At 42.2% G+C, this 26953-nt stretch overlaps 1 protein-coding gene across 4 annotated transcripts in view; it reads right to left on the reverse strand.

Moving 5' to 3' along the window:
• Positions 1-26953, reverse strand: part of polk (polymerase (DNA directed) kappa) — a 120142-nt gene that overhangs the window by 433 nt on the left and 92756 nt on the right. For 3 of the 4 annotated variants that reach the window (XM_060907158.1, XM_060907160.1, XM_060907157.1), the window contains 7 exons: positions 10220-10344; positions 9956-10122; positions 8061-8093; positions 7791-7887; positions 7446-7617; positions 2710-3843; positions 5-44 (listed from right to left, as the gene is read on the reverse strand). In XM_060907158.1, coding sequence (XP_060763141.1) covers positions 5-44; positions 2710-3843; positions 7446-7617; positions 7791-7887; positions 8061-8093; positions 9956-10122; positions 10220-10344 — 1768 coding nt within the window. The remainder of the gene's footprint in view (positions 1-4; positions 45-2709; positions 3844-7445; positions 7618-7790; positions 7888-8060; positions 8094-9955; positions 10123-10219; positions 10345-26953) is intronic. The other variant, XM_060907161.1, reaches the window with a different exon arrangement.

The following is a 26953-nucleotide window of genomic DNA, read 5'->3' on the forward strand; positions in this document are numbered from 1 at the left end:
TGACCTTTTGCTCTTTCCTCTTGCAGTCGAGTCCTTCTCATGACCTGCAAAATAATCAATGTATTCAAACAGCATAAGAAAAATGTTCAATGAAAAATATACAGTATGCCAAGACATAGCCTAACACATTCCAATACTGAATTTACAGTATATTTCTCAGTATTGTAAATTATTATACATACAGGACACTTTTTCCATGGAATAAAAACGTGTTCTATTCCCTTCTAGCAGGTTTCATCCATTTGGTTCGACAACATGCAATATTGTTAGCATATCGCTTACCCTACACATATAACGTCACTCTACCCAATGGAGAATGAGCGTTGAATATGGTTTATGATATTGCAGGTTGTCAAGACAACGTGGCGTCACACGTCGGAGCTGATGCAAATATCCAATGAGAGAGTTTTCTGCTGCGCATGCGCAGAAGCATTTCTTTGTTTGCCGGGAAAGAAGGAGGTTAGGCTAATCCAGTGCTATTAAGCACTAAATAAATAAACTGAAACTAAAGACGTATTGAACACCTGAAAGGCTACCAAAACTTCATCAGATATTCTTCACACATATGTGTCAGATAACGGAATCCAGGGACATGTCGGCCCGGGGGCATTTTGAGTTATTGACAGATTCAGAAAGTACAGTTTCTAAGCTTTCCAATGATGCCTTCCATGTGGAGATCTGACAATATTTGAAGAATGTGTGGCCTTTTGAAAGTGTATACCTCTTAAAACAGAAAAGGGAGAAAATCGCCCTCAAAGTTTTCCATCTCAGCTACTCTGGGTGTAGGGCGGGCACATAATGGTGCTCATTTGCATGACATTAAGGAAAGCCCTACCCCCTACTAGCTAGCACGATGCTACTTTTATGTAAACAAAGATCATCACGTCAATTTTCCTTCCATGTAAAGTATGCCCAAAACAATTATGAAGTACAAAAATAAGTCCTAAAGTATACTTTAACATTTTGTGGTTGAAAAATTACTCACACCGTAAGAAAGAAAGATAGCACGATGATGACACAACTAACACAATGCTAGTTTCATGTAACCAAACCACAACACTCTCCGTTACATGCAAAAATAACCACACAGCCTTAGATTAATAAAAACTTACTCCATCAGAAAGAGAAACGTCGCCTTGCACACACCAATGCCTCCGATGGAATAATGTAGTCCTAGAACACTTCCTTTTGGTTGCGGTTTTATTGCTAGAAATGGTTATCTCCGATGTAACTACCGTGCGTCTGTTTGCTTCGCGGTGTTTCAGCTCCTCTGCGCTCTGTTTAGCTGGCTCATTCCATAGTGAAATTACATGCCTGTATGCAGCTAAGTAGCCACGAGCTCAGCTCGTATCATACAGCTGATTGGCGGAAAAAAAACCCCCAAAAGACTTAAATCATCATGTGAATGGCCCATATGGTAATTTACCCACACCCCCCAGCAGGCTACAGTCCTGACAAAAACGAGACAATTTGCAACAAAAAATGTATGCTTTTCCAACAAAACAATCTATTATCTGAAATACTGATTGCATTCTTCAAGATCTCAACTTGCACATTATGGAAAAAAACGAAAATCACAAATTTCGAAAAAAAATGCTTCTTTTGCGATTATCTCGGATTCGTTTCGGCCGACATGCGTCCCTGGATTCGGAGAGGCGTCACATTTACAAGCAGTAGCGAACCGTCACTATTCAAGCTGGGACTTGAGCTCAGCCAAAACTTAGCCAGACACCAGAAAAGTAACAGGGCAAAGGATTTTGCAAGGGATTAGCGGCAGGCTGCCAGGTCGTGCCGTTGTGTGTAGTTGTTGATGTTGATTTTAAAAGTAACTCAGTAAATTACACAGGGAAATGAATACTTAAGTATGAGTGAAAAATACTGTGGCGAGCGGCATGGAAGAAGAGTCTGGAGACCGAAATCTTAGTTTCTCGGTCGTTAGCCTGCGCTACTTGCTCTCGATAGCACTGGCTTGACCGCTTTATTAGCATTCGCTAACACTACTGATGAACGCTACACCAGCTGGAAGGTGACGCCACTGCTGCGCTGACAGCGCTGACTCGCGGTTAAGCTCGCGTTGGCCTTCAAGAAGGTTGAGGGCAATAAATTTTTGGTCCTTCCCACTATAAATCAAAATCTGATTGGTTAATTCATCCGTCACTTCCGACATAAACACACACTGCCATGGCCTTCTGTCCCAGCAATGAAGTCCTAACCACTGGGTGAGCCGACTCTAAAAACTCTTCTCAGCCTAGAGACAACAAACAAAAAAAATCTCATTGGATAACTCGATTTTAATGTTTTCAGGACAGTAACCCTTTCATTTCTGAAGCTAATTTGATAGAAAATGAGGCCAAATTCGAATCAGAAGAAAATATCATGAAATGATGAAAGAATGAAAATAATTAAAGATTGAAAGAAATTAAATTTAACATTTGAAATGCTGATATGTTTGGGCCTTCTCTGAAGGCCTAGAAGGCCCTGATGGTTCTCCTTTGTTTACAAGAGAAAAACATACCAACAGACATTGAAAAACTGGAAAAGAGAATATGTATGTATAATAATAGTGGCTTTTTTGTGGTATATCAGATATATTCCATTCAGCTAGCATGATATTGAACTCATTCACTATCATGCTAGCTGAATGGAATATATCTGATATACCACTCAAAGCCAGCCAATATTATTTAAGTATTCCCTGAAGACACTGACCTTTGATTCTGGAATCTCTTGGAGGAACGGCTTCTCTAAACTCCGAAAGCACTTCCTGATTCAGACACATATCCACATGATGGTTGAAGAGAACGAGGTCATCAGTATCCTGAGCCTGGTTGCACACTGGACATGTCAAAGTGGACACATTCGTGTCCAGTGACTGACTAATAGCTTGAACTGAACTAGCTGCTTGGAGGAAAGATACAGATCCTGAATCACTCATGGCTTCATGAGGTACAAGAGAACGCTTTTCACGCGTGCTTGTAAAGCGTTTAAAAAATGGCGTTCTAAAATCAGAATGGGCATCGTTTTCAAAAACGGGTGTGGAGGTACTGGTGTAAGGCCCTTCATCGTTTCTTTTCAATACCGATGTCCTGCTTCCTGAGCTCAAATCTGTGATTTTATGATGAACATGATCTTTTTCTACTTCATCTTGCTTGCCCAGTAGTTTCTCTTCCTCACATTCATCCATGGATGTGTTTTTCTTGTCCAGTTCACTGCTAAGACACTTGTCTATATGTTGGTTGAATGATGACAGGCCTTTAGTTTCTATTTCACTGAAGCACACGGGACACGTAAAACACTGCATGTTTGTAGACTGTGTTTTTGTTTGGGTTGTATATGATACTGTGTTTGTTTTGGACACACTTGAGTCAGCTTTGGCTGCAGTTTCATCTGTATCCGGATGTTTTATCCATGTGCATGTCCGAGTTTCTTCCGTTTTGACTGTTGCTTTGTGGGTTGGAACAATAAAGGCAGGGTTATTTGCTGAATCTATGGCTAAACATTTAGATATTTTGTCTGCAGATGTTTCTTCTTGCTCATATTGTTTTTGCAGCCTCTTTGCATGAGCCTTCTGGAAAAAGGTCTGTTGCTGAGATTCAGTAGTGCAACCAGATTCTGTCCGCCACTTACTGAATGGTTTAGATTTCTCCTCTATAAATGAAGGACTTCTGGTCTCAGGACACTGTTCCCTTGTTGAATTGACACTAGAACCCAACACGCTGCTGATTTCTGATTTGGATGGCTGAGCTGGACCGCTAGAATCTGATGCTATCTTCAGAAACCCCACAATGCTTTTCTGCAGGGGCTGTTTATCATCAATACTGATGAAGCTTGAAATCCTAACACCTAGTAAAGAGAAAGAGAGAGAACTTGTATAAAGATCGGAAAGAAAAAAAATTAAGGTTTTAGAAGATTCAAGGACAGAAAGAAAAGCAACGTATATAAAACACGCAATACAAACGGCATTATTCTTCATTAGCGATGTCGAGAAAACGTACCACACTGAAAAGCAAAACCTTCACTGCATCGCTCTTATGAAGTACTGCTTTATCTCTTGAACGAAAAACTATTAACGGGATTGCATTTTAGGAATTAAATGCTGAACTCGTACCAGAAGTGAATATAATCCGTGTTCGAAAGCAATCCGTGCCACAGGCTGTATAACACTTCATTAGTCAAAATCTACGTCAAAAAGTGCTACACGCTGAAAAGTGACATCTTCATTGCATTGCTCTTGCAGTGATGGATCTCTTTCGTAAGAATGCATCAGCAAAGTGTTGCTTTTTTAAAGAATTAAATGCTGACTTCGCATTTTTCCCCCCACTGCTGTAACTGCATTTCACTCTGGGAGTGAAAGGTAAACAGCAAAGTGCTGTTGCACTGAGTGGTGATGTTGAGACATTAACAGAGCTCTTAAATTTGACGCATTCTTCAACAGATAAAGAAATCTTGTCTAGTGTTGGTAATCGTGTCATTAAGGGTAATTACTTGCTACTATTTCTCTATCTAAAGACAGGAAGAAAAAAAAAAACTGGATCCTGTCAACAAAGTAGTGAAGCAACCTGATGTTATGACATTAACCAGAGATGTTAATGGGAACACAAAATAATTTTTGTCACTTGAGTAAATAAGAGAAAACTAGATAGATAGTGTGACTAAAGTCACAGTGATTTGCGCTAGCTTTCACAAACCGGGACGTCTGGTCACCGTACCCTATAGATCCGGAACGGTAAGAGATAGAGAATGATGCTTAGTGAGGGAAAAAAAGGCCTGTTTTTTAAGGATCATTCCGGTTCAGTGATCCAGATCAGCACCAAAAGTCATAGCAACTTAATTCAGCCCAGCAGTATTCTTCATGTGAAATTTGGTGATGATTGGTTGAAAACTGAGGGAGAAATAGCAGAGGTGGACAAAGTACCCAACTTCATTACTGAAGTCAAAGTACAGATCCGACTGGTCAAATGTTACTCCGATACAAGTGAAAATTGTACAGCCATTTTTACTCAAGTAAATAAGTACTGAAGTACTTGCTTTTAAAAATACTTAAGTATTAAAAGTACATTTTCTGTCAACGCATCGTTGTATTATTGCCACAACGCTTACAAAACCTAATGCCATCACCAAAGACAGAAATGTGAATTCACAAAATGAACGCATACTGTGCTGTCATGGTGGTTTAATATTAAGCTAGCTAGTCAGTGAAACTCCATCTGACATGCTAGTAAACGCTTTCCAAATTTGGAATCATATTGGGTAGCTAACGCTACTAGAAAAGAAAGATTTCTACATTCTGTTTATTTGGCAAGATTATGCTAAAACACATTTCTGAAAGGACTTCAGATAAGTTAACATTATTCATGTTAGCATAACTCCGTGTTTACATGCTAACTAACAGTGTCCGAGTTAACTAGCCATGTGTAAACGTTAGCCGTGGACAAGGCTGCGGCAACTTGGCGGGAAAATCCATAGAAAGTCATTTGACTAACCAGACTGCATAGCTATTGCACCGTTATCGCTAGCTCTAAAAGCACAGACAACTTCATTACAAGTTTTCTCTTGGAATAAAACGTTTATATCCCTCGATATGCTTCCGCAGGTTGGACGGCAAGTTTTTGAACGCCGTGATGTGGTTCGTTTTCTGCAAACAAAGCAAACATTTAAAACAAAATGAATCTTTAATCCTTTCAGAAAACTGAAACATGGGTTCTAGCTATAGCCATGGGTGCGTACATTCCCCAGAAGAGCCGCCTCCTTCCATTCTGCCATCAACTGATCATGTTTAATAATGCTGCTGAGATCACTGAGCTTGATTTTATACAGTCTATGGATGTGACGTGACCCTAGTGATTACTGATATGCTATCTCAGTGTCACCTGCGAGAAAACCAATCACGTTTTAGAAAAGAAAAAAAGCATCCACTTTCAAAGCTGCTTCATAGTAACGAGTAGGGCTGAACGATTTTAAGAAAAAATTGAATTGCGATTTTTCTGGCAGATATTGCGATTTCGATTTCAACCACGATTTTTTTTCTTTAAATCAAGTTTCAGTGCAAATTAATTAATACAATGAATTCCATAAAGCTAATGCAAGAATGAAAACTGACGTTAACAGATTTCAAATGTAGGCCTGTTTATTAACATTGAGTGCCTGAGGAACAAGTTATAATAACTTAAAATAATAAAAAGAGAGCCATCTTTCTTAAGTAAACTTTTGCTTTTTTTACTTTTCCCATCTACACAGGGGTGATAGCGTTCCAGCGCCGCACCGGATTTCCGGCGTACCGTGGCTGGGGGGAAAAAAAAAAAAAAAATCTAGTTCGCCCATTGTCCTGTGTCATTCTGAGATGCACAGATAGACAGTAAAGGGAATTCCGAATTCCCTTTACTGTCTATCTGCACATCTCAGAATGACACAGGACAATGGGCGAACTAGATTTTTTTTTTTCCCCCAGCCACGGTACGCCGGAAATCCGGCGCGGCGCCGGAACGCTATCACCCCTGTCTACAACATATCAGACATAAAAAAAAAGGTTGATCAATGGCTCAGCAGCATCAAAATATTGCACTTTTGTAAAAGAATGTACATAAGCATTATAAATTATAACTAGAGCCAACAATTCCCCTGTGGGAAATAAGAGTGATGCAGTGGCTGTAGCAGTCGCTGTTGCAGGGCCCCTCCCTCCTGTGTGTGTGAGAGTGAGCGAGCAGCCCCTCCCCCACCCGCGCGCTCAGACACAGACAGAGAAAGCGCAGTTTCTCCTCACAGTGCTCCCTCCAAACAACGGGGATTTACACGAAAACGGAAGGAGATATTCACAAAATTATTTCACACTGAGTGCCACAAGGCTTTCCTGAACGCAATTTTTTTTTGTCTGTAGTGTAAAAAATGAGGACAATTTATTGACGAAACAAAACATGGGTCAGTTTAGGAGCACTGAGAAAAACCGCGGCTTTGACGATCCCAAAATCGTGTTGTCTGAGATCGCGACTTTCGGTCAAAAACGATAGATCGTTCAGCCCTAGTAACGAGTAACTTGATAGAAATATAGTGGAGTGAAAAGTACGATAGTTGTCTTTCAAATGTAGTGAAGTTAAAGTCACAAGTTTCCAAAAAAAAATACTCAAGTAAAGTACAGATACTCAAAAAGTGTACTTAAGTACAGTACTCAAGTAAATGTACTTCGTTACTGTCCACCTCTGACAAATAGCATCCTAAAAAACGTTAGGAGGATAATAACAATAATAATAATAAGAAGAAAGTAGAAAGATCCTGAATGAGAGTAACAATTTGTGCCGGCGCTGCTAGCACAAATTAAACATGAAACAAACAATCACAACTCCATTATATAATCCTGATAAGTAGGAAAGGCCTTTCCATCATATGTGGATTCGTAAAACATCAACAGAGTAATAACTGAAGACACATCACAACAAAAACAAACCATGTACCCATTAATCTCAGTCTCAGGGGTAGAGGGCTGACATTATCAATCTCAGCTTTCAAAAGGTCCTTAGCAGCAGCAAAAATCTCCTCTTCGGTGCACACAGCACACTGCAGTGTGAACGCTCTGGTCTTCACCTCAAAGTTGACATTCTTCAGTTTCAAAGTGACAGTTTTACCCTGTACGAGTAAGAAAAATCTATTAAATGTACTGCTGTGTTGAGTGTAGGCCTCACTTTTAAATTAAAAACTGGCTGCTGAGCTAAAAATATATAGCAGTGAGCACAGAGTGTTCTTCAGCATTACCAGCCTCTCAAAGGCACGAAATAAACGTGATGAATGTGAAGCTCTACCTTCAGGCCCTCCTTCTGTACATCCTTTGCCAAATCGTGACAGAGCTCCCTGCACAGTGAGTACTGCTTGTGTGCATCACTCATCTCTGCAAATGTCCTGCCATCATCAGAAAGCATCATTCTAGTTCAACACACTGGGCTTGACATTACTACCATTACAGATCTTAAAGCTGGTGCATTTCCTTTTTGTTTTCAGATGCTGGCTTCGATTTCAATTTCATAAGACATTTTAGATGTCCAAAATATGTAACAGCCTGTCGAGTGATTTACCTTTCTGTGCTCATGCTTTTTCTCTCAGAATCTCTGCGGACGCAAAGACAGAAATAAGAAACATTAAAACATTTTTTTTTATAAAGACATTGCACAGTATATCTACCTCTATGTTTGCACATTGTTTGTTTGCCTCTCCTTTTTTTTTTAAATGTTATCTTCATTTTTCACTCTACCTTTATATTTTGCATTCCATATGCACTTTATATTTTATATATATTTCTTTTTATATTGGTAAATGTAGTTTGGTCGGGCGGGCGGCACGGTGGTGTAGTGGTTAGCGCTGTCGCCTCACAGCAAGAAGGTCCGGGTTCGAGCCCCGTGGCCGGCGAGGGCCTTTCTGTGTGGAGTTTGCATGTTCTCCCCGTGTCCGCGTGGGTTTCCTCCGGGTGCTCCGGTTTCCCCCACAGTCCAAAGACATGCAGGTTAGGTTAACTGGTGACTCTAAATTGACCGTAGGTGTGAGTGTGAGTGTGAATGGTTGTCTGTGTCTATGGCCAAGTTTACATTAGACCGCATCTGTCCGTTTACATTAAAACGTCTGGAAACGCCGGGAAACAGGAATCCGCCAGAGTCCACGTATTCAATCCAGATTGTGTCTGATCCGGTGCTGTGTAAACATTGAGATACGCGGATACGCTGTGCTGAGCTCTAGCTGGCATCGTCATTGGACAACGTCACTGTGACATCCACCTTCCTGATTCGCTGGCGTTGGTCATGTGACGCGACTGCTGAAAAACGGCGCGGACTTCCGCCTTGTATCACCTTTCATTAAAGAGTATAAAAGTATGAAAATACTGCAAATACTGATGCAAATACTGCCCATTGTGTAGTTATGATGGTCTTTAGGCTTGCCATCCTTCCACTTGCAAGTGGTAAGTGACTTGTGCACAGCGGCTCAATCCCGAATCACTGCTCATGCACTACACTCGCGCGCTCTGAGCTGCGCAGGGCCGGAGTGCGCACCCTCCAGAGGGCACTCGCTGTTCAGGGCGGAGTGATTTGGAGCGCAGCCGCTGAGGAGGAAGCGATGAGCCGCACTGACACATTTCAACTTACGTGCCGAATTAGTCATGTGATTAGCGTATCCGTGTATTGGCGTTGCTGTGTGCACGCGAATCGTGTATTGGCGTTGCTGTGTGCACGCTAATCGTTTTTAAAAACGTTAATCTGATGAGCCGTTGATACGGTCTAATGTAAACCCCACCTATGTGTCAGCCCTGTAATGACCTGGTGACTTGTCCAGGGTGTACCCCGCCTTTCGCCCGTAGTCAGCTGGGATAGGCTCCAGCTTGCCTGCGACCCTGTAGAACAGGATAAAGCGGCTAGAGATAATGAGATGAGATTGGTTGGGGAGTTGCAAAATAAGAATTTCATTACCCAATAATAAACCGCTGTGTCTGTTATTGTGTATATGACAAATAAAAAATCTTGAATCTTGAAAAAAAACTCAAAAACCTTGCCAAAGGAGGGCTATGCAGTACATCAGCAGAATACGTGAGCGAGTATGAATTATATGAATGAATGCATATGTAAATGAATATGTGAATAAGTAAACAAATGCGAGTGAATATTTGTTTCAAAATTTAAAAAAAAAAAAAGCACAAATTCAGTCCACATCCCAGTTGTGTAAAATCCACTAAAACAGAGCGGACTTCCGTGGTAAGGCACTTAGTTACACAAGTCCAGATGTGCGCTTTAATTTTCTTGTAAAATCCTTATTCATTTTCCTTATAGTGCAATTCTTAGACATTGACTGTAAGGTGGACAAGAAGTACGTTTCAGATTTTAAATGACTAAGACAGGGAGTAAGTCCTGACAGCATTTATTTTTTTTTTATTTTAAAAGGGATCTTACTGTAGTTCAGACAGACCAAGTAAGTCAGTGCTACACACCTGTCTATGTGAATAGAACCGAGCCCCAGTGAAATCTGGAGGAAACGGTGCCAGGTTGTTTCAGAGAAGAGCAATGAGAGCATCGCCATCTGCTGTCCAAACTGAGAACAATTGATGATGCCTAAAGCAGTGAGCATCTTTTCAGTTACTTTCCCGATCCCAAAGACCTGCGTGAAAAAAAATAAAAATAAAAATTAGCATTTTTATAGGTCACCATCTTGGCAGTATGTTACTTGTGTGCCTGTGATCATTAGAGGGAAAAACCTTCCGAACAGGCAGCTCTTGGACGAAGTCCATCACAGCCTTTCTCTCAGGAAGAATTCTGTATTGACCATTGGGCTTGTTCTTATCACTGCACACTTTTGCAAGCATCATGTTTGGTGCGATACCTGTTAGAGTAATAATGAAACGTTTTAGAAATCATATTATCCCCACTATGCATAAATAAAATGCAATAATTAAATAACATTGGCTGGCATCGAGTGGTCAATCAGATATATTCCTTTCAGCTAGCGTGATATTGAACAAGTCAAACCCTGTGTCCGAAATCGCTCCCTACTCCCTATATAGTGGGGACGCCATTTTGTAGTGCTGTCCGAAACCTTAGTGAGGATTATTACACCCTATATAGTGCACTCAAATACCCTGTCCACACTAGGGATTTTGTACCGATACGAAACTACTTTCGTACCGCAACACCTGTCCACACTAGCAACTATACCGGTACTGTAGCGGTATAACTGTATCGGTACGAAACCCACAAATGTATGGGTTTCGTACCGGTACAGTATCGGTACTGTAGCGCTTCGCGTAGTGTGGACAGATGAAGCGGCTCTGTATCGATACAAATATAATGCGCATGCGCAATGAACCATTCCTACTTCTTCCGGGTTATTCATACATACAATACACACGTTCGTCAAAATGGCTCAAAACGACCATGGAGCAAAGAAAGAAAGGAGGGAGGGAGGGGGAAGGAGGGAGGAAGAGGGGAAAAGGGAGAGAAAGGGAGGGGAAGAGAAGGGAAGAGGGAGAAAGTGAGGGGGGAGAAAGTGAGATTCGTTTTCTTTGTTTCTTTCTCAACTGCCTCGCGTGCTTTATACGATTCAACTGAATAAATGACCACCAGAAATACAGACTGTACATTGACAACAAAAAGCGCACACACGTTGTTTCATCCGCCATATTCTCGGAAGGAAGTTACTCGGTAACCACGGAAACATTTCGCGCACGCGCATTTCAACTTCCGTGAAAGAAAACCACAAACATTTCTCGCTAGTGTGGACAGATGCACTAAACTGTACCGGTATACTTTGTATCGATACAGTTATACCACTTTCGTACCGGTATAAGTGTGAACACAGCAAAAGTATCCCACAACGCATCACGAAAAGTAGTGTACAACGATGGTCACTAACCAAAGCAATATAGCCCATCATGCATTGCGGTCGCGCTGAAATAAATCAAATTAAACGTCTCAAATTTGATTTAATAAAAGGCAGCGGCAAAGAAGGAAGTATTCAGCCTTGATTTAAAGAAAACTGAAAGATGCAGGTACTTTGTATTGATTAATGTGGGGAATGCGCTCAGTATAATATGGATTTATCACAAAAAGACATGCATGTATTTATTATTTTGAAAACCCACCAGCCGACTGATCTGGCACGTTTTAATTGTGCGACAGTAATGACACAAATCCCAGCGCGACGGACTAGTGTCCGAAAGCGTTTTTTCATTTTACCAATGAGCTCTCTATATAGTAATTCCCAATATAGGGAGTAGTGAACAAGTGAGCAATTTCAGACACAGGGATAGACAAGTTCAATATCATGCTAGCTGAATGGAATATACTTGTATCTAATATACCATGAAAAAAAAAAGCCAGCCATTATTATTATTATTACACATACACATTCGATGGAACAAGATTCTAATGCTCTAATGACGTTTTGGTAGCCTTTCAGGTGTTCAACGTGTCTTTCTCTTTCAAAATCTGTATTTAACGAAGCAAACCTGGCGGCCAAGTTTGTTTACAAACTGTCACAGTCGCTCGCTAGCGTTGAAGTTTTACGTGTAATACGTATCTTATGGCATTTTCAATTCACTGTGACGGTTTACTTTGGGCGCCGCCGGCAAACAAAGAAATAGTTCTGCGCAAGAGAAAACTTTATCACTGAATATTTGCATCAGTGTGACGTCATGTTGTCTTGACAACCATGCAATAACATTTCAAATATTTTTTTATTGCGAAGCAACAGTTAATACAATTCTCAGTATCGTTGCTTTGTATAGACATTGCTTCATTTTTACAATATTCAAAAACAAACAAAGTGAAAACATACCTAAATAATGTTGGGCAGATAAATAAGGCATAATAATAAACAGACAATGAGACCTCCCTCCCTACCCCCCCATCAAGTGCCACTCAGATCTGCGTCACATCTTAGAAGCGATATCATCGGTTTCCAAGTCCTTTTAAAGTCCTCCAGCCTGTCGTTCAGAGCATAACAGATCCTTTCCAAGTGTAACATCTCGGTCAGTGCAGTTATCCAAGCCCTGAAAGTTGGTGCTTCTTTCAATTTCCAGTATAAAAGGACAAGTTTCTTCCCACATAGGAGACCGCAAGACAGAAGGCAGCGTTGAGTGTTCTGTAGACTCCTAGAGTTTTCTGACGTCCCCAATATAACCAAAAGTGGATCTGGTCTTAATGTAGTCTTAAAATCCTTTGAGAAGAATGAGAAAATTGCTGTCCAAAAACCTTCCAGTTTAGGGCATCGTGCATAGCTGTGAAGTACAACCCCGATTCCAAAAAAGTTGTGACAAAGTACAAATTGCAAATAAAAATGGAACACAATTTACAAATCTCAAAAACTGATATTGTATTCACAATAGAACATAGACAACATATCAAATGTCGAAAGTGAGACATTTTGAAATTTCATGCCAAATATTGGCTCATTTGAAATTTCATGACAGCAACACATCTCAAAAAAGTTGGGACAGGGGCAATAAGAGGCTGGAAAAGTTAAAGGTACAAAAAAGGAACAGCTGGAGGACCAAATTGCAACTCATTAGGTCAATTGGCAATAGGTCATTAACATGACTGGGTATAAAAAGAGCATCTTGGAGTGGCAGTGGCTCTCAGAAGTAAAGATGGGAAGAGGATCACCAATCCCCCTAATTCTGCGCCGACAAATAGTGGAGCAATATCAGAAAGGAGTTCGACAGTGTAAAATTGCAAAGAGTTTGAACATATCATCATCTACAGTGCATAACATCATCAAAAGATTCAGAGAATCTGGAAGAATCTCTGTGCATAAGGGTCAAGGCCGGAAAACCATACTGGGTGCCCGTGATCTTCGGGCCCTTAGACGGCACTGCATCACATACAGACATGCTTCTGTATTGGAAATCACAAAATGGGCTCAGGAATATTTCCAGAGAACATTATCTGTGAACACAATTCACCGTGCCATCCGCCATTGCCAGCTAAAACTCTATAGTTCAAAGAAGAAGCCGTATCTAAACATGATCCAGAAGCGCAGACGTCTTCTCTGGGCCAAGGCTCATTTAAAATGGACTGTGGCAAAGTGGAAAACTGTTCTGTGGTCAGACGAATCAAAATTTGAAGTTCTTTATGGAAATCAGGGACGCCGTGTCATTCGGACTAAAGAGGAGAAGGACGACCCGAGTTGTTATCAGCGGTCAGTTCAGAAGCCTGCTTCTCTGATGGTATGGGGTTGCATTAGTGCGTGTGGCATGGGCAGCTTACAGATCTGGAAAGACACCATCAATGCTGAAAGGTATATCCAGGTTCTAGAGCAACATATGCTCCCATCCAGACGACGTCTCTTTCAGGGAAGACCTTGCATTTTCCAACATGACAATGCCAAACCACATACTGCATCAATTACAGCATCATGGCTGTGTAGAAGAAGGGTCCGGGTACTGAACTGGCCAGCCTGCAGTCCAGATCTTTCACCCATAGAAAACACTTTGCGCATCATAAAACAGAAGATATGACAAAAAAGACCTAAGACAGTTGAGCAACTAGAATCCTACATTAGACAAGAATGGGTTAACATTCCTCTCCCTAAACTTGAGCAACTTGTCTCCTCAGTCCCCAGACGTTTACAGACTGTTGTAAAGAGAAAAGGGGATGTCTCACAGTGGTAAACATGGCCTTGTCCCAACTTTTTTGAGATGTGTTGTTGTCATGAAATTGAAAATCATCTAATTTTTCTCTTTAAATGATGCATTTTCTCAGTTTAAACATTTGATATGTCATCTATGTTCTATTCTGAATAAAATATGGAATTTTGAAACTTCCACATCATTGCATTCTGTTTTTATTTACAGTTTGTACTTTGTCCCAACTTTTTTGGAATCGGGGTTGTAAGTCTGCATCTGCCTGACTGCACTTTTCACAGATGGGTGACACTTCTGGAAAAATTTTATGTAATTTAACCCTTAAATAGTGTAACCTGTGCAGGATTTTAAACTGGATCAAGCAGTGTCTAGCATTCAGAGAGCAAATGTTGACATATTTCAGGCTTTCCTTCCAGATATCTTCTGCTATTCCCATACCCAGTTCTGATTCCCACCTCTGCTTTACACACTCCACATTTACTTGGTCCTGCTCTTGCAAAAAATCATATACGAATGAAATTGCATTTCTTTCCATTGTGCAGTCTCGGAGACATCTGTCTAGTCTATCAGGTGTAGAGTTTTCAAAGTGAATCAAATAGGTCCTTACAAAATACCTGATCTGAAGATATCTAAAAAAAAAAAAAAAAAAAAAATCATTTTTTGACAGGCCATACTTCTCCTGCAGTAGCTGAAATGATGAAAATGTCCCATTAGTGTAAAGATCTCCTATACTGCACAATCCAAGTTCTTTCCATTTATCAAAACCTCCATCTATGATAGAAGGGGTGAATGATGAGTTTGCTGATATCGGGAGTGTAAATGATAGTTTCAGTGGCGTAAGAAGCTCGCCGCGGGCCCCGGTGCGACGTGTGAATACGGGCCCCCTAGTGGACATAGTGACACTTAAGGGAGGATTTAAGACATGCAGGTTAGGTTAACTGGTGACTCTAAACTGACCGTAGGTGTGAATGGTTGTCTGTGTCTATGTGTCAGCCCTGTGATGACCTGGCGACTTGTCCAGGGTGTACCCCGCCTTTCACCCGTAGTCGGCTGGGATAGGCTCCAGCTTGCCTGCAACCCTGTAGAACAGGATAAAGCGGCTACAGATAATGAGATGAGATAAGGAAATACGCTCAGTATAATATGGATTTATCACAAAAATACACGCGTGTATTTATTATTTTGAAAACCCACCAGCCGACTGATCTGGCACGTTTTAATTGTGCGACAGTAATGACGTAAATAACAGCACGGCGGAGTAGTGTCGGAAAGTGTGTTTTCATTTTACCAATGAGCTCACTATATAGTCCTCTATATAGAATTCCCTAGATAGTGAGTAGGGAGTAGTGAATGAGTGAGTGATTTCAGACACAGCCTATGAAAGCTCCACCTCCAGTTAGACACCATGGAGTGTCTAAAAATGTCTCGCCAGAATACACAGCGATAAAAAAAAAACTATACACAGAACAACTATTACTGTGTCAGTGTGATATAAATTATATCTGGTCTTTTTCCATACAGGGAAGGAGTAGATGTTAGTTTGCCACCCTTTCCTGTTCTTCCCTATGCTCCTGCCACTTCTTGGAGCCGCTTTTGTGTTTGAAGGGCATTGTTTCGCTCGCAACGATAATGGAAATATGCAGACATCAAAGACACTGAGATCAGTCTACCCAGATCAGCCTACCCAGAATTCCTTGTAATCTCAATAGAAACAGTTACTTTTGCGAAATAGAATGACAACAAAGACCTATTATCATTTTATGTAGCGTTTATTTGATGGATTTGTTAAAAAAATAAATAAATCCGCAACGGGCCCCCCGACGGTCACGGGCCCAGGTGCGGCTGAACCTGCTATAGTTACGCGCCTGGATAGTTGCCTAAGTTTAAGCTGCTTTGTTATTTGCCTCCAGACCTGAATAGTACTATGAATGACTGGGTTATAGTTATAACAAGATTTTTTAAGGTGGATGGGAGACATTCTCATCTCATCTCATTATCTGTAGCCGCTTTATCCTGTTCTACAGGGTCGCAGGCAAGCTGGAGCCTATCCCAGCTGACTACGGGCGAAAGGCGGGGTACACCCTGGACAAGTCGCCAGGTCATAACAGGGCTGACACACAGACACACTACCATTCACACCTACGGTCAATTTAGAGTCACCAGTTAACCTAACCTGCATGTCTTTGGACTGTGGGGGAAACCGGAGCACCCGGAGGAAACCCACGCGGACACGGGGAGAACATGCAAACTCCGCACAGAAAGGCCCTCGCCGGCCCCGGGGCTCGAACCCAGGACCTTCTTGCTGTGAGGCGACAGCGCTAACCACTACACCACCGTGCCGCCCGGGAGACATTATAACAGCACCAATCGAACAGGGAATACAATCCTCTCGTTCCATATCTAACCAGCTGGCGAGCACAATCGTCTCATCCAACCAATAGGAAATGCAGCGGATATTTGCTGCCCAGTAATACTTTATAAAATCCGGGAAGGCCAGCCCACCCTCTGTCTAGTTACTCTTGCACAAATGCCCCTTTCTGATCCTATGAGATTTGTAATTCCAAATAAATGAAAGAATCATATTATCTAATCTCTTAAAGAAGGTTTTACTCAGAAATATAGATAAGTTTTGGAAGAGGTACAGTAACTGAGGTAGACATATCTTCACTGCATTTACTCTTCCTATCAAGGAAATGGGGAGGGTTTTCCAGAACTCCAATTTATTTTTGAACTTATTCAGTATAACCATACAATTAGCTTCAAATATTTTTTTGTAATTTCTAACCCCAGATATGTAAATTTTTCCCATGCCAATTTGAATGGAGTCCGCTCTAACACACCCGGGTCACTGCATCGTACAGGCATCAGCTCACTTTTCCCCCAATTTATTCTGTATCCTGAAAACGAGCTAAACAATTCAATTGTCTACAGTAGAGCAGGTATTGAGGTTTGTGGCTTTGTAATAAAGGTCAAAATGTTGTCCGCGTACAGTGATATTTTATTTGAGGTGTAATCTGGGTCATAACCATGAATCTCTTCCCTTGCGCGAATTGTTGCCGCTAAGGGTTCCAATGCAAATAGCAAGGGGCTGAGCGGGCACCCTTGTCTAGTGCCTCTGTGAAGGTTAATCGAGTCTGAAATTGTCTGATTAGTGAGGATTCTGGCGTTAGGATTCGAATACAGTAATTTTATCCATGAGATAAATTTTGTTCCCAGTCTAAATTTCCCTAGCACAGCATATAGGTATGGGAACTCTACACAGTCAAAAGCCTTTTCGCCATCTAAGCTTAAAATGAATAAGTCCTCCTTTGGATGTCTGGGTGAATATATGATATTAAAGAGGCGTCTAACATTATGAAACAAGTGTCTGTCTTGAATAAATCCGGTCTGGTCAGGGTGTATCAATTTGGTTACAAGAGGGCTGAGCCTTGATGCCAGTGTCTTGGCCAGGATTTTCAGATCAGAATTTAACAGTGACATGGTCTATATGACCCCACCTGCTCTAGGTCCTTCCCCTTCTTCGGTATAAGTGTAATGGTGGCCTCATTCAGTGTCTGTGATAGTTTGCCAACACGGGCGATTGCTCTAAGACAACGAGGGAGGCTCAGCCTCCTCTAAAAATGACGAACATCATGTAGGATGAATTGCGCTAGGCTTATGTTATAGCCGACCTTATAACATTGCTATTTCAGATCCAGAATCATAGAAATATATGTGCTCAACCCAACTACAGTGCGAAATCATTCCGTTATAACTTTCCCCAGTTCGCCTAATGTGTGCGTGAGTTTCTCCCCCTCGTGACAGCGCGACGCAGCCCAGCCTCAGTGGACTTCAATGGCATTTGGGAGCTCTGCGCTTTTCAATCTCAAAATGCAAGACGATTATTGGACAAATACTGCGAAAACGCCCGCCCACGGAGTCTCACGGACTCCCAGCCTCAGTGGACTTCAATGGCATTTGGGAGCTCTGCGCTTTTCAATCTCAAAATGCAAGATGATTATTGGACAAATACTGCGAAAACGCCCGCCTACGGACTCCCAGCCTCACATGGGAGGGACATGGCAAAGCTTTCCGCGAGGAGACTGGTGATTGGTGAAAGCGGCCGGATATTTTCTTTGATTGACAGCTCGTTTCAAATATAGACAGGCAGCGGTGAATTTCAGTTCAGTCCCGTGCGGATTCGCAAGTGCTGTGGTGTATTGTAAGAGATCAGCTTACATTTCGATTTCATTCATTACATACGGTTTCTACCAGCGTTTTTAGTTTGTATATATTTTCATTGTAAATAAAGTGTAAATATAGTGTTGTCAAGTTTGCTATCTTAGTTCCAGAAATTTCGTTTATTTGAGTGACTGACCTTGAACTTGAGGGGGCTAGTCAGCTAGCAAGAAAGCTGCGCACGGATGCCAAGCATTGCTGATTTAATTTTGGCAAAGCCATTTGCCAGTCTTCCTTTCGAGGAAAAAATTAAAATTAAAGAGCAGGGTAGACCAACGCCTCAAATTGACTTGGTGAAAAAGGTAGGGAATAATACTCGTTCCTTTCAGCTCTCCTGGTACGAGAAAGTGAATTGGCTAACAGCAAGTGACCCACATCAACAACAGTAAATAGGCTACTTTAGTAATATGTCATGGATGGACCAAAAATATAGAATCTATTTAAAATGTTTATGCTGAGTATATTATATTGGAATATATATTTTTCTGGATATGAATTAAACACAGCTACAATTTGGAAAACATATTTTTAAACAAAAACACAGCCGAGAACATTTCACACTACAGACCTGGATTAAAAGTGAAGGGTTATCAAAATTGTCAATAAAACATTTCTCAGTCAAAATAAGTAAAATATAGGGAAAGTGTCATTGAATGAAATGTGTGGCACCCAGCTCTATGTTTGGTTCCCCAAGGTCAGTGCTTGTGCCTATTCCAGAACACTCTGCTGTTACTGCTGAGGTTCCTGACAAAGAGCTGCTTTCAATAATGATCAATTTTTAAACAACATGCCACAATTTTAAAATATAAAATGTTAAAATATACCCCACCCCCAACACCACCATCATGTATATTGGACAGTAGGCTAATGGGCCAAAAGAACCTGTTATTTCAGTTTGTGACCCTGCCAACAATCAGCCAGATCAGAGGCAAGAGTATGGGCAAAATTGATGTTTTTTCTTTTTACTTTTAAAATCTGGAAATATCGTAACCGACCAGCCTCCCCTGTTTGAAAGACTACCAGCCGCCACTGTTTGCCAACCTCTAGGGATTTACTGTACATCCTGAGTAGAAATGGAGTTATTATGTTGGCAAACTTTTTGTAAAACTCCGTGCATATCCTATCCGGTCCTGGGCTTTTGCCATTTTTTAGAGGGTTTATCGTTCTTCTTGTATCTCCCTCTGTAATATCCGCTCCCAAAGAATTCTGGTCTCTCTCTGGTAATTGACATGCGTCTAAGAACTGTTCCATAGCTTCTGGTGCATATGCCTGAGAACTGTACAATAACTCATAGAACCGGCGGAATGTGGTGTTAATATCACTGTGCGAGGTGACAGAGATGCCAGCCTCTGATTTTATCTTATGAATAGCTCTGTCACTTTCCCTTTTCCGCAGCTGCCTTGCTAGCAATTTGTGAGGTTTATCCCCAAATTCAAAAAAAGGTCTGCTTAGTAAGCGTAAAGGCTCTAGATATTCTTTCAGAGAGTATCGTATTAAGCTGGTATTTAAGAGCTGAAACTTTATTATGCTTCTCTGCAAAAGGTTGAACTAGAGCCCTGCACTCCCGCGGGAGTCCCGTGGGACCCGCCGCAAAGCAGTGTGGCGCGGGACAAATTTTGAAAGCTCATTGCGGGCACGAGCGAGAGGGGGAGTGCACAATGCGGGAACGGGCGAGAGAGGTGATAAGCTGCAGTCCCGCTAACTAAAAACGTGTTTAAATTTATAATTTATAAATTTTATTTTATGTCTATCATATATAATTTGTGCTGGATATTTTATTTGGCATTAATAAAAACATTTTAAGATGCCTAAATTTGCAGATGTGGTTGTGGCAGCGGGGGCGTGGCCAAGCAGCAGTCTGTGAATGGACGGCGGGGTCGGGGAAAGTAAGTGGCTAGGTCATTACACCTGATGTTAATTTGTGTGTGTGTGTTTGTTTGTTGCAGGGATGGAGTATAAAGGGAGGGGGAGAGGAGCGAAGAGGGATTCGCTCCCCGACCACAACACGTGTGTGTGTGAGTGAGTGAGTGAACGAAAGAAAGCTGAAAAGCTCAATAAAGTGAGTGGTGTGCGTCCCGGGTTTCAGCACCACTGTAGTAATCCCTGATGTGGGTGGAGCACAGAAGCACGGCAGGCGAGAGTTCGTGTTCACACCCACTCACTTTATTGAGCTTTTCAGCTTTCTTTCTTTCTTTCGTTCACTCACTCACTCTCTCTCTCTCACACACACACACACACACACACACACACACACACACACACGTTGTGGTCGGGGAGCGAACCCCTCTTCGCTCCTCTCCCCCTCCCTTTATACTCCATCCCTGCAACAAACAAACACACACACACACACACACAAATTGACATCAGGTGTAATGACCTAGCCACTTACATTCCCCGACCTCGCCCTCCATTCACAGACTGCTGCTTGGCCACGCCCCCGCTGCCACAGTGGTCTAATCTCGCGTACGTTTCCGATTCCTTTCTGCTCTTCCGTGTTTGAGATCTCTGATCATGGCAGAAGAGCAGAGCTCCTCTAGTGAAGCTCACAATGGGTATCTCTGTAAAGCCTCAGCTGCGCATGCCGCCTGGCAACGCGCACCCTCGCTACGTGCGCTAGGTGAAGGATCGGTCAGTGGAGAGCTCAGCTAAGCTCAGCATGTTTAATTCCCCAAGCCAATGACAAGAACTTTCGTGAGAAATAACGCGAACGTCTGCATCATGCAGGATTTGCGGGCGGGAGCGGGACAAAATATGGCAGGTGCGGGCGGGACTGAAAATCATAATTCTTTGCGGGAGTGGGCGGGAACGGGACTGCACAATGCGGGAGCGGGACTGAAAATTCTGTCCCGCGCAGACCTCTAGGTTGAACAGCATTTTCTGCATCTAATTTTCGTATCTGTTCTTCTAAGTCTACCTGCTTTTGATTGTTGCGTTTCTTTTGTGAGGACTGATAGGAAATGATACACCCTCTTATATATATGCTTTGAAGGACTCCCATAAGAGAACTGGTGAAATGTCATCCTTATCATTAATCTCAAAAAAGCATCTTATGTGGGTCTCCAAATAATCACAAAATTGTTTTCTTGTCAGCAGCTGGGGATCAAGCCTCCAGGATCTAAAATTCTTTTTCACCTCAAGCAGTTTCAGTGACACCGAAACTGGACAGTGGTCTGAGATTATTATGTTGTGGTATTTGGCATTATTAACCCCAGATAGAAGCTTACTGTCCAACAAAAAGAAATCAATTCTGGAATACACATTATGGACCCGAGAGTGAAATGAATATTCTCGGCCTGTTGCATTCAAGACTCTCCACACGTCGACCAAATTGGTGTTCTTGATGAATGAATTCAAGAAATTGGATGCGTTAGATTGAACTAGTCTCTTATTTGATGATCTGTCTAAATGTGTGTCTAAAACCAGATTAAAATCACCACCTACGATCAAGTTGGTACTAGACATGTCTGGTATCAGGTTAAAAGTTTTTCCTAAAAAATTCTGGATCGAATGTGAGTGTGAATGGTTGTCTGTGTCTATGTGTCAGCCCTGTGATGACCTGGCGACTTGTCCAGGGTGTACCCCGCCTCTCGCCCGTAGTCAACTGGGATAGGCTCCAGCTTGCCTGCGGCCCTGTAGAACAGGATAAAGCGGCTACAGATAATGAGATGAAATTCTGGATCGTCCCAATTTGGTCCATACGCATTCAGCAATGTGACTGGGGTGGAGTGTATCTCTCCTGCAACCAGAATATGTCTCCCTTCCTTATCAGCTATAGTACACTTGTATAAAAAGGAACCCTTTTACTTATTAATATGGCCACTCCCCTCGCCTTGGCTGAAAACCTGAAGCGATACATCTGACATCCATCTGGCTCGAATTTTATTATGTGCATCATTTTTCAAATGTGTCTCTTCTAAGAAAATCACATCTGCTTGCATCTGTCTCAAGTGAGATATAGTACTTTTCCGAGTTTTACTGGCTCATTAATTCCATTTACGTTCCAGGAACAGAAAGTTAGATTTTGTGTCAATCCTATGTCTCTCTCTCCTGTTCTCGTCCGTGCAGTCATGGTGACAGGACATTCACCAAGCATAATCCTAATGTGGCATCCTCCTCCCTTAAGCGTTGTGATCCAAGTAGCACTTTAACCCAACCTACCCTTGTCTCATTACCCACCACAAACAAACCCCATAACAAAAAGAAAAAGCCCATCTCCCACTGGGCCATATCTTTATCAAGAAAAATGTTCTTACTCTCCATCCTACTCCTAGCTGTGTAGCTCTGCAGTTATGTAAACGATCCAAAACCGTAATGAACTGTGGCTATATTGAACAATAAGGGGGGGGGGGGGGGGGGGGGGGGGGGGGGGTGTTCATAATCAAACAGCAAACAAGAAACGTAAGCACAGTAAAGTTCTCCACTTATTTGCCCCGTCAGATCGGGTTAATGTATACATACAGTGGTGCTTGAAAGTTTGTGAACCCTTTAGAATTTTCTATATTTCTGCATAAATATGACCTAAAACATCATCAGATTTTCACCCAAGTCCTAAAAGTAGATAAACAGAACCCAGTTAAACAAATGAGACAAAAATATTATACTTGGTCATTTATTTATTGAGGAAAATGATCCAATATTACATATCTGTGAGTGGCAAAAGTATGTGAACCTCTAGGATTAGCAGTTAATTTGAAGGTGAAATTAGAGTCAGGTGTTTTCAATCAATGGGATGACAATCAGGTGTGAGCGGGCACCCTGTTTTATTTAAAAAACAGGGATCTATCAAAGTCTGATCTTCACAACACATGTTTGTGGAAGTGTATCATGGCACGAACAAAGGAGATTTCTGAGGACCTCAGAAAAAGCGTTGTTGATACTCATCAGGCTGGAAAAGGTTACAAAATCATCTCTAAAGAGTTTGGACTCTACCAATCCACAGTCAGACAGATTGTGTACAAATGGAGGAAATTCAAGACCATTGTTACCCTCCCCAGGAGTGGTCGACCAACAAAGATCACTCCAAGAGTAAGGCGTGTAATAGTTGGCGAGGTCACAAAGGACTTCAGGGTAACTTCTAAGCAACTGAAGGCCTCTCTCACATTGGCTAATGTTAATGTTCATGAGTCCACCATCCAGAGAACACTGGACAACAATGGTGTGCATGGCAGGGTTGCAAGGAGAAAACCACTGCTCTCCAAAAAGAACATTGCTGCTCATCTGCAGTTTGCTAAAGAGCACGTGGACAAGCCAGAAGGCTATTGGAAAAATGTTTTGTGGACGGAGGAGACCAAAATAGAACTTTTGGTTTAAATGAGAAGCGTTATGTTTGGAGAAAGGAAAACACTGCATTCCAGCATAAGAACCTTATCCCATCTGTGAAACATGGTGGTGGTAATATCATGGTTTGGGCCTGTTTTGCTGCATCTGGGCCAGGACGGCTTGCCATCATTGATGGAACAATGAATTCTGAATTATACCAGCGAATTCTAAAGGAAAATGTCAGGACATCTGTCCATGAACTGAACCTCAAGAGAAGGTGGGTCATGCAGCAAGACAACGACCCTAAGCACGCAAGTCGTTCTACCAAAGAATGGTTAAAGAAGAATAAAGTTAATGTTTTGGAATGGCCAAGTCAAAGTCCTGACCTTAATCCAATCAAAATGTTGTGGAAGGACCTGAAGCGATCAGTTCATATGAGGAAACCCACCAACATCCCAGAGTTGAAGCTGTTCTGTACGGAGGAATGGGCTAAAATTCCTCCAAGCCGGTGTGCAGGACTGATCAACAGTTACCGCAAATGTTTAGTTGCAGTTATTGCTGCACAAGGGGGTCACACCAGATACTGAAAGCAAAGGTTCACATACTTTTGCCACTCACAGATATGTAATATTGGATCATTTTCCTCAATAAATAAATGACCAAGTATAATATTTTTGTCTCATTTGTTTAACTGGGTTCTGTTTATCTACTTTTAGGACTTGGGTGAAAATCTGATGATGTTTTAGGTCATATTTATGCAGAAATATAGAAAATTCTAAAGGGTTCACAAACTTTCAAGCACCACTGTATAAAAGCTACATGAAATGAAGTTGGGAGAAACTCCATCACTGTTAACCGTTCGGTCAAAAAACAAACAAAACAACTCCGTTGTAGTATTAGCTTGTTAACCAGGTGGAAGTAGAACCGTGTATAATGCAACGGCATAATTCTATTAACAATAATATCAATTGCAATTCTAAATCTGAGCAGACTTTCGGCAGTTGCCGTGATTTCTGGTCATCTATCCAAGGCACCAGCTCAGTCCTCAGTCTCAGTTCCTCTATGAGAACGAAATATTAACAGCATCTGGATCTGTTATTTGAAGACCTCACCCTCGTACTGCTGATCCAAAGCGTTGAGCGGCGTACTGGCGAGCTTCTTCTGGATCCGTGAAGAGCCTCTCCGACCCATTGTAAGTCACTCGTAGTTTAGCAGGATACAGAAGTCCGAACTTGACTCCGGGTTTGTCGCGCAGCATCCTTTTGACTGGGGTGAAAGCAGCTCGGCGTCTGGCGACTTCGGGTGGAAAACCTCTGAAGATCTGTATCCGCTGGCCTCGGAATGTTAAGCCTTTGATAGACATCGCCTTCTGTATTATATCTTCAAAAATGTGGCAATAGTGCAATCTTGCGATGAGATGTCGGGGGGGCTCATTACCACCAGGTCGTTTTCGCAGGGCTCTGTGGGCTCGGTCTATTACTGGTGCATCCTCAAGGTTTAGCGCTTCTTTTAACAGCCGAGCCACAAACTCCCTCAGTTTTTGCCCGTTTTCTTCCCCTTCTTTAGCTCCAGCCACTCTCAGATTTTGTCGTTTCGAGCGACCTTCCAGATCGAGGCATTTCTCTGAGAGTGAATCAACTTGCCCAGAGAGTCTCTTATCTTCCAACTCTTGTATTGTGTCTGACGTGTCATTAGCAACGTCTGCTAGCTCTTTCAAGGTTTGGGTTTGCAAGCCCATTTGGGCTTTAAAGTGCTGATGTCACGTTTTTGACATCTTTGGCGATGTTTTAGAACATAAAAAGTAATTCCCGATGATCCATATATTAATTCACGAAGGCGCCTATTTTACAAGTTATGATGATAAACGCGGCTATTTGGGCAAATTTGACGGGGCTGCAGCACCCAGGAGACGAAGGAGGAGGAGGAGCTATATGACATCAGCGAAAGAACCTTCTACTAGTAGCTATGTCGGATCCAAAGACAGTCCTCCTGTCAGAACATGTGTTGTGAAACGACATAAGATAAAGGTACGTAGAGCTATAGATTCTACATGATAATCATAAATGTAATCATAAAGTCGGCGTGATATCAGTCATGTATTTGCTTGTGAAAGCTTGCGGCTTTCATGTAACTGCCGCCTAGCAACGAGAGGCAAAGGGTAAAGAGGGTAGGTGATCATAGATTCTATTCAGAAGAGATCAACACAATTCTAGACTCCCAGAAGAGGAAGAGCTAGCACTAGAGAGTTCACCGGCGTTTTCATGCGCCATTTCCATTGAGTAGAACCAGAGTAGAACAGCCAGTGAACCGCAGCGTGTTCTCCCGCTGACGTCACAACATGGCTGCGAGCCACGGACCCAGTTTTCTTGCGCTGTGCAATTAAAAGTTGGATATTCGCATAACAACAGCTTCTTTTCACGTAATTATAACAGAAATCTAACATGTTTGCCATGTTGTATAGTTTATTTAAGAAATTGCATAGAGTCATGTTCGTGTCATCAGCACTTTAAGCGCTGATATTGCCGTGTCACGGTGGTGTAGTGGTTAGCGCTGTCGCCTCACAGCAAGAAGGTCCTGGGTTCGAGCCCCGGGGCCGGCGAGGGCCTTTCTGTGTGGAGTTTGCATGTTCTCCCCGTGTCCGCGTGGGTTTCCTCCGGGTGCTCCGGTTTCCCCCACAGTCCAAAGACATGCAGGTTAGGTTAACTGGTGACTCTAAATTGACCGTAGGTGTGAATGTGAGTGTGAATGGTTGTCTGTGTCTATGTGTCAGCCCTGTGATGACCTGGTGATTTGTCCAGGGTGTACCCCGCCTTTCGCCCGTAGTCAGCTGGGATAGGCTCCAGCTTGCCTGCGACTCTGTAGAAGGATAAAGCGGCTAGAGATAATGAGATGAGATTGCCGTGTCATTCTCGGTTCTCAATGTAGCTATCTCCCCTCTCAAAGTGGTGGTTACCTCAGCAATCTCTGCCTCGATCTTCTTGCAGATTTTGGACTTCACAAGCACCAACTCTGAGTTTAGTGTCGTTATAGCTTTTAGCCCGTCGTTGCTATCCGCTTGGTGGGCATTGTCGCCAGTCTTGACCTCCATGGTTGAGCCCGAGGCTTCGTGTTGGCCTCTCTCGTCATCGAGGTCGAGTTTTGTAGTCACTTTTCTCTGCATTTTCCAGGCGTCTCCTTTGGTTCACAACTTTCTAACCTTAAGCCTTGACGGTTTTCCTGAGTTTCATTTACGTGGTTTTGTTATATTGGCGTTTTTAATTAAAATCTGCCAGAGCTACTGGTGAGTGCGTCCTACTCGCTCATCGCTCGACAGCGCCTCCTACAACCATGCAATAACGTAAACCATATTGAACACTCATTCTCCATTAGGTA

This window comes from Neoarius graeffei, chromosome 24, assembly GCF_027579695.1.
Source record: "Neoarius graeffei isolate fNeoGra1 chromosome 24, fNeoGra1.pri, whole genome shotgun sequence".
Taxonomy (NCBI): Eukaryota; Metazoa; Chordata; class Actinopteri; order Siluriformes; family Ariidae; genus Neoarius; species Neoarius graeffei.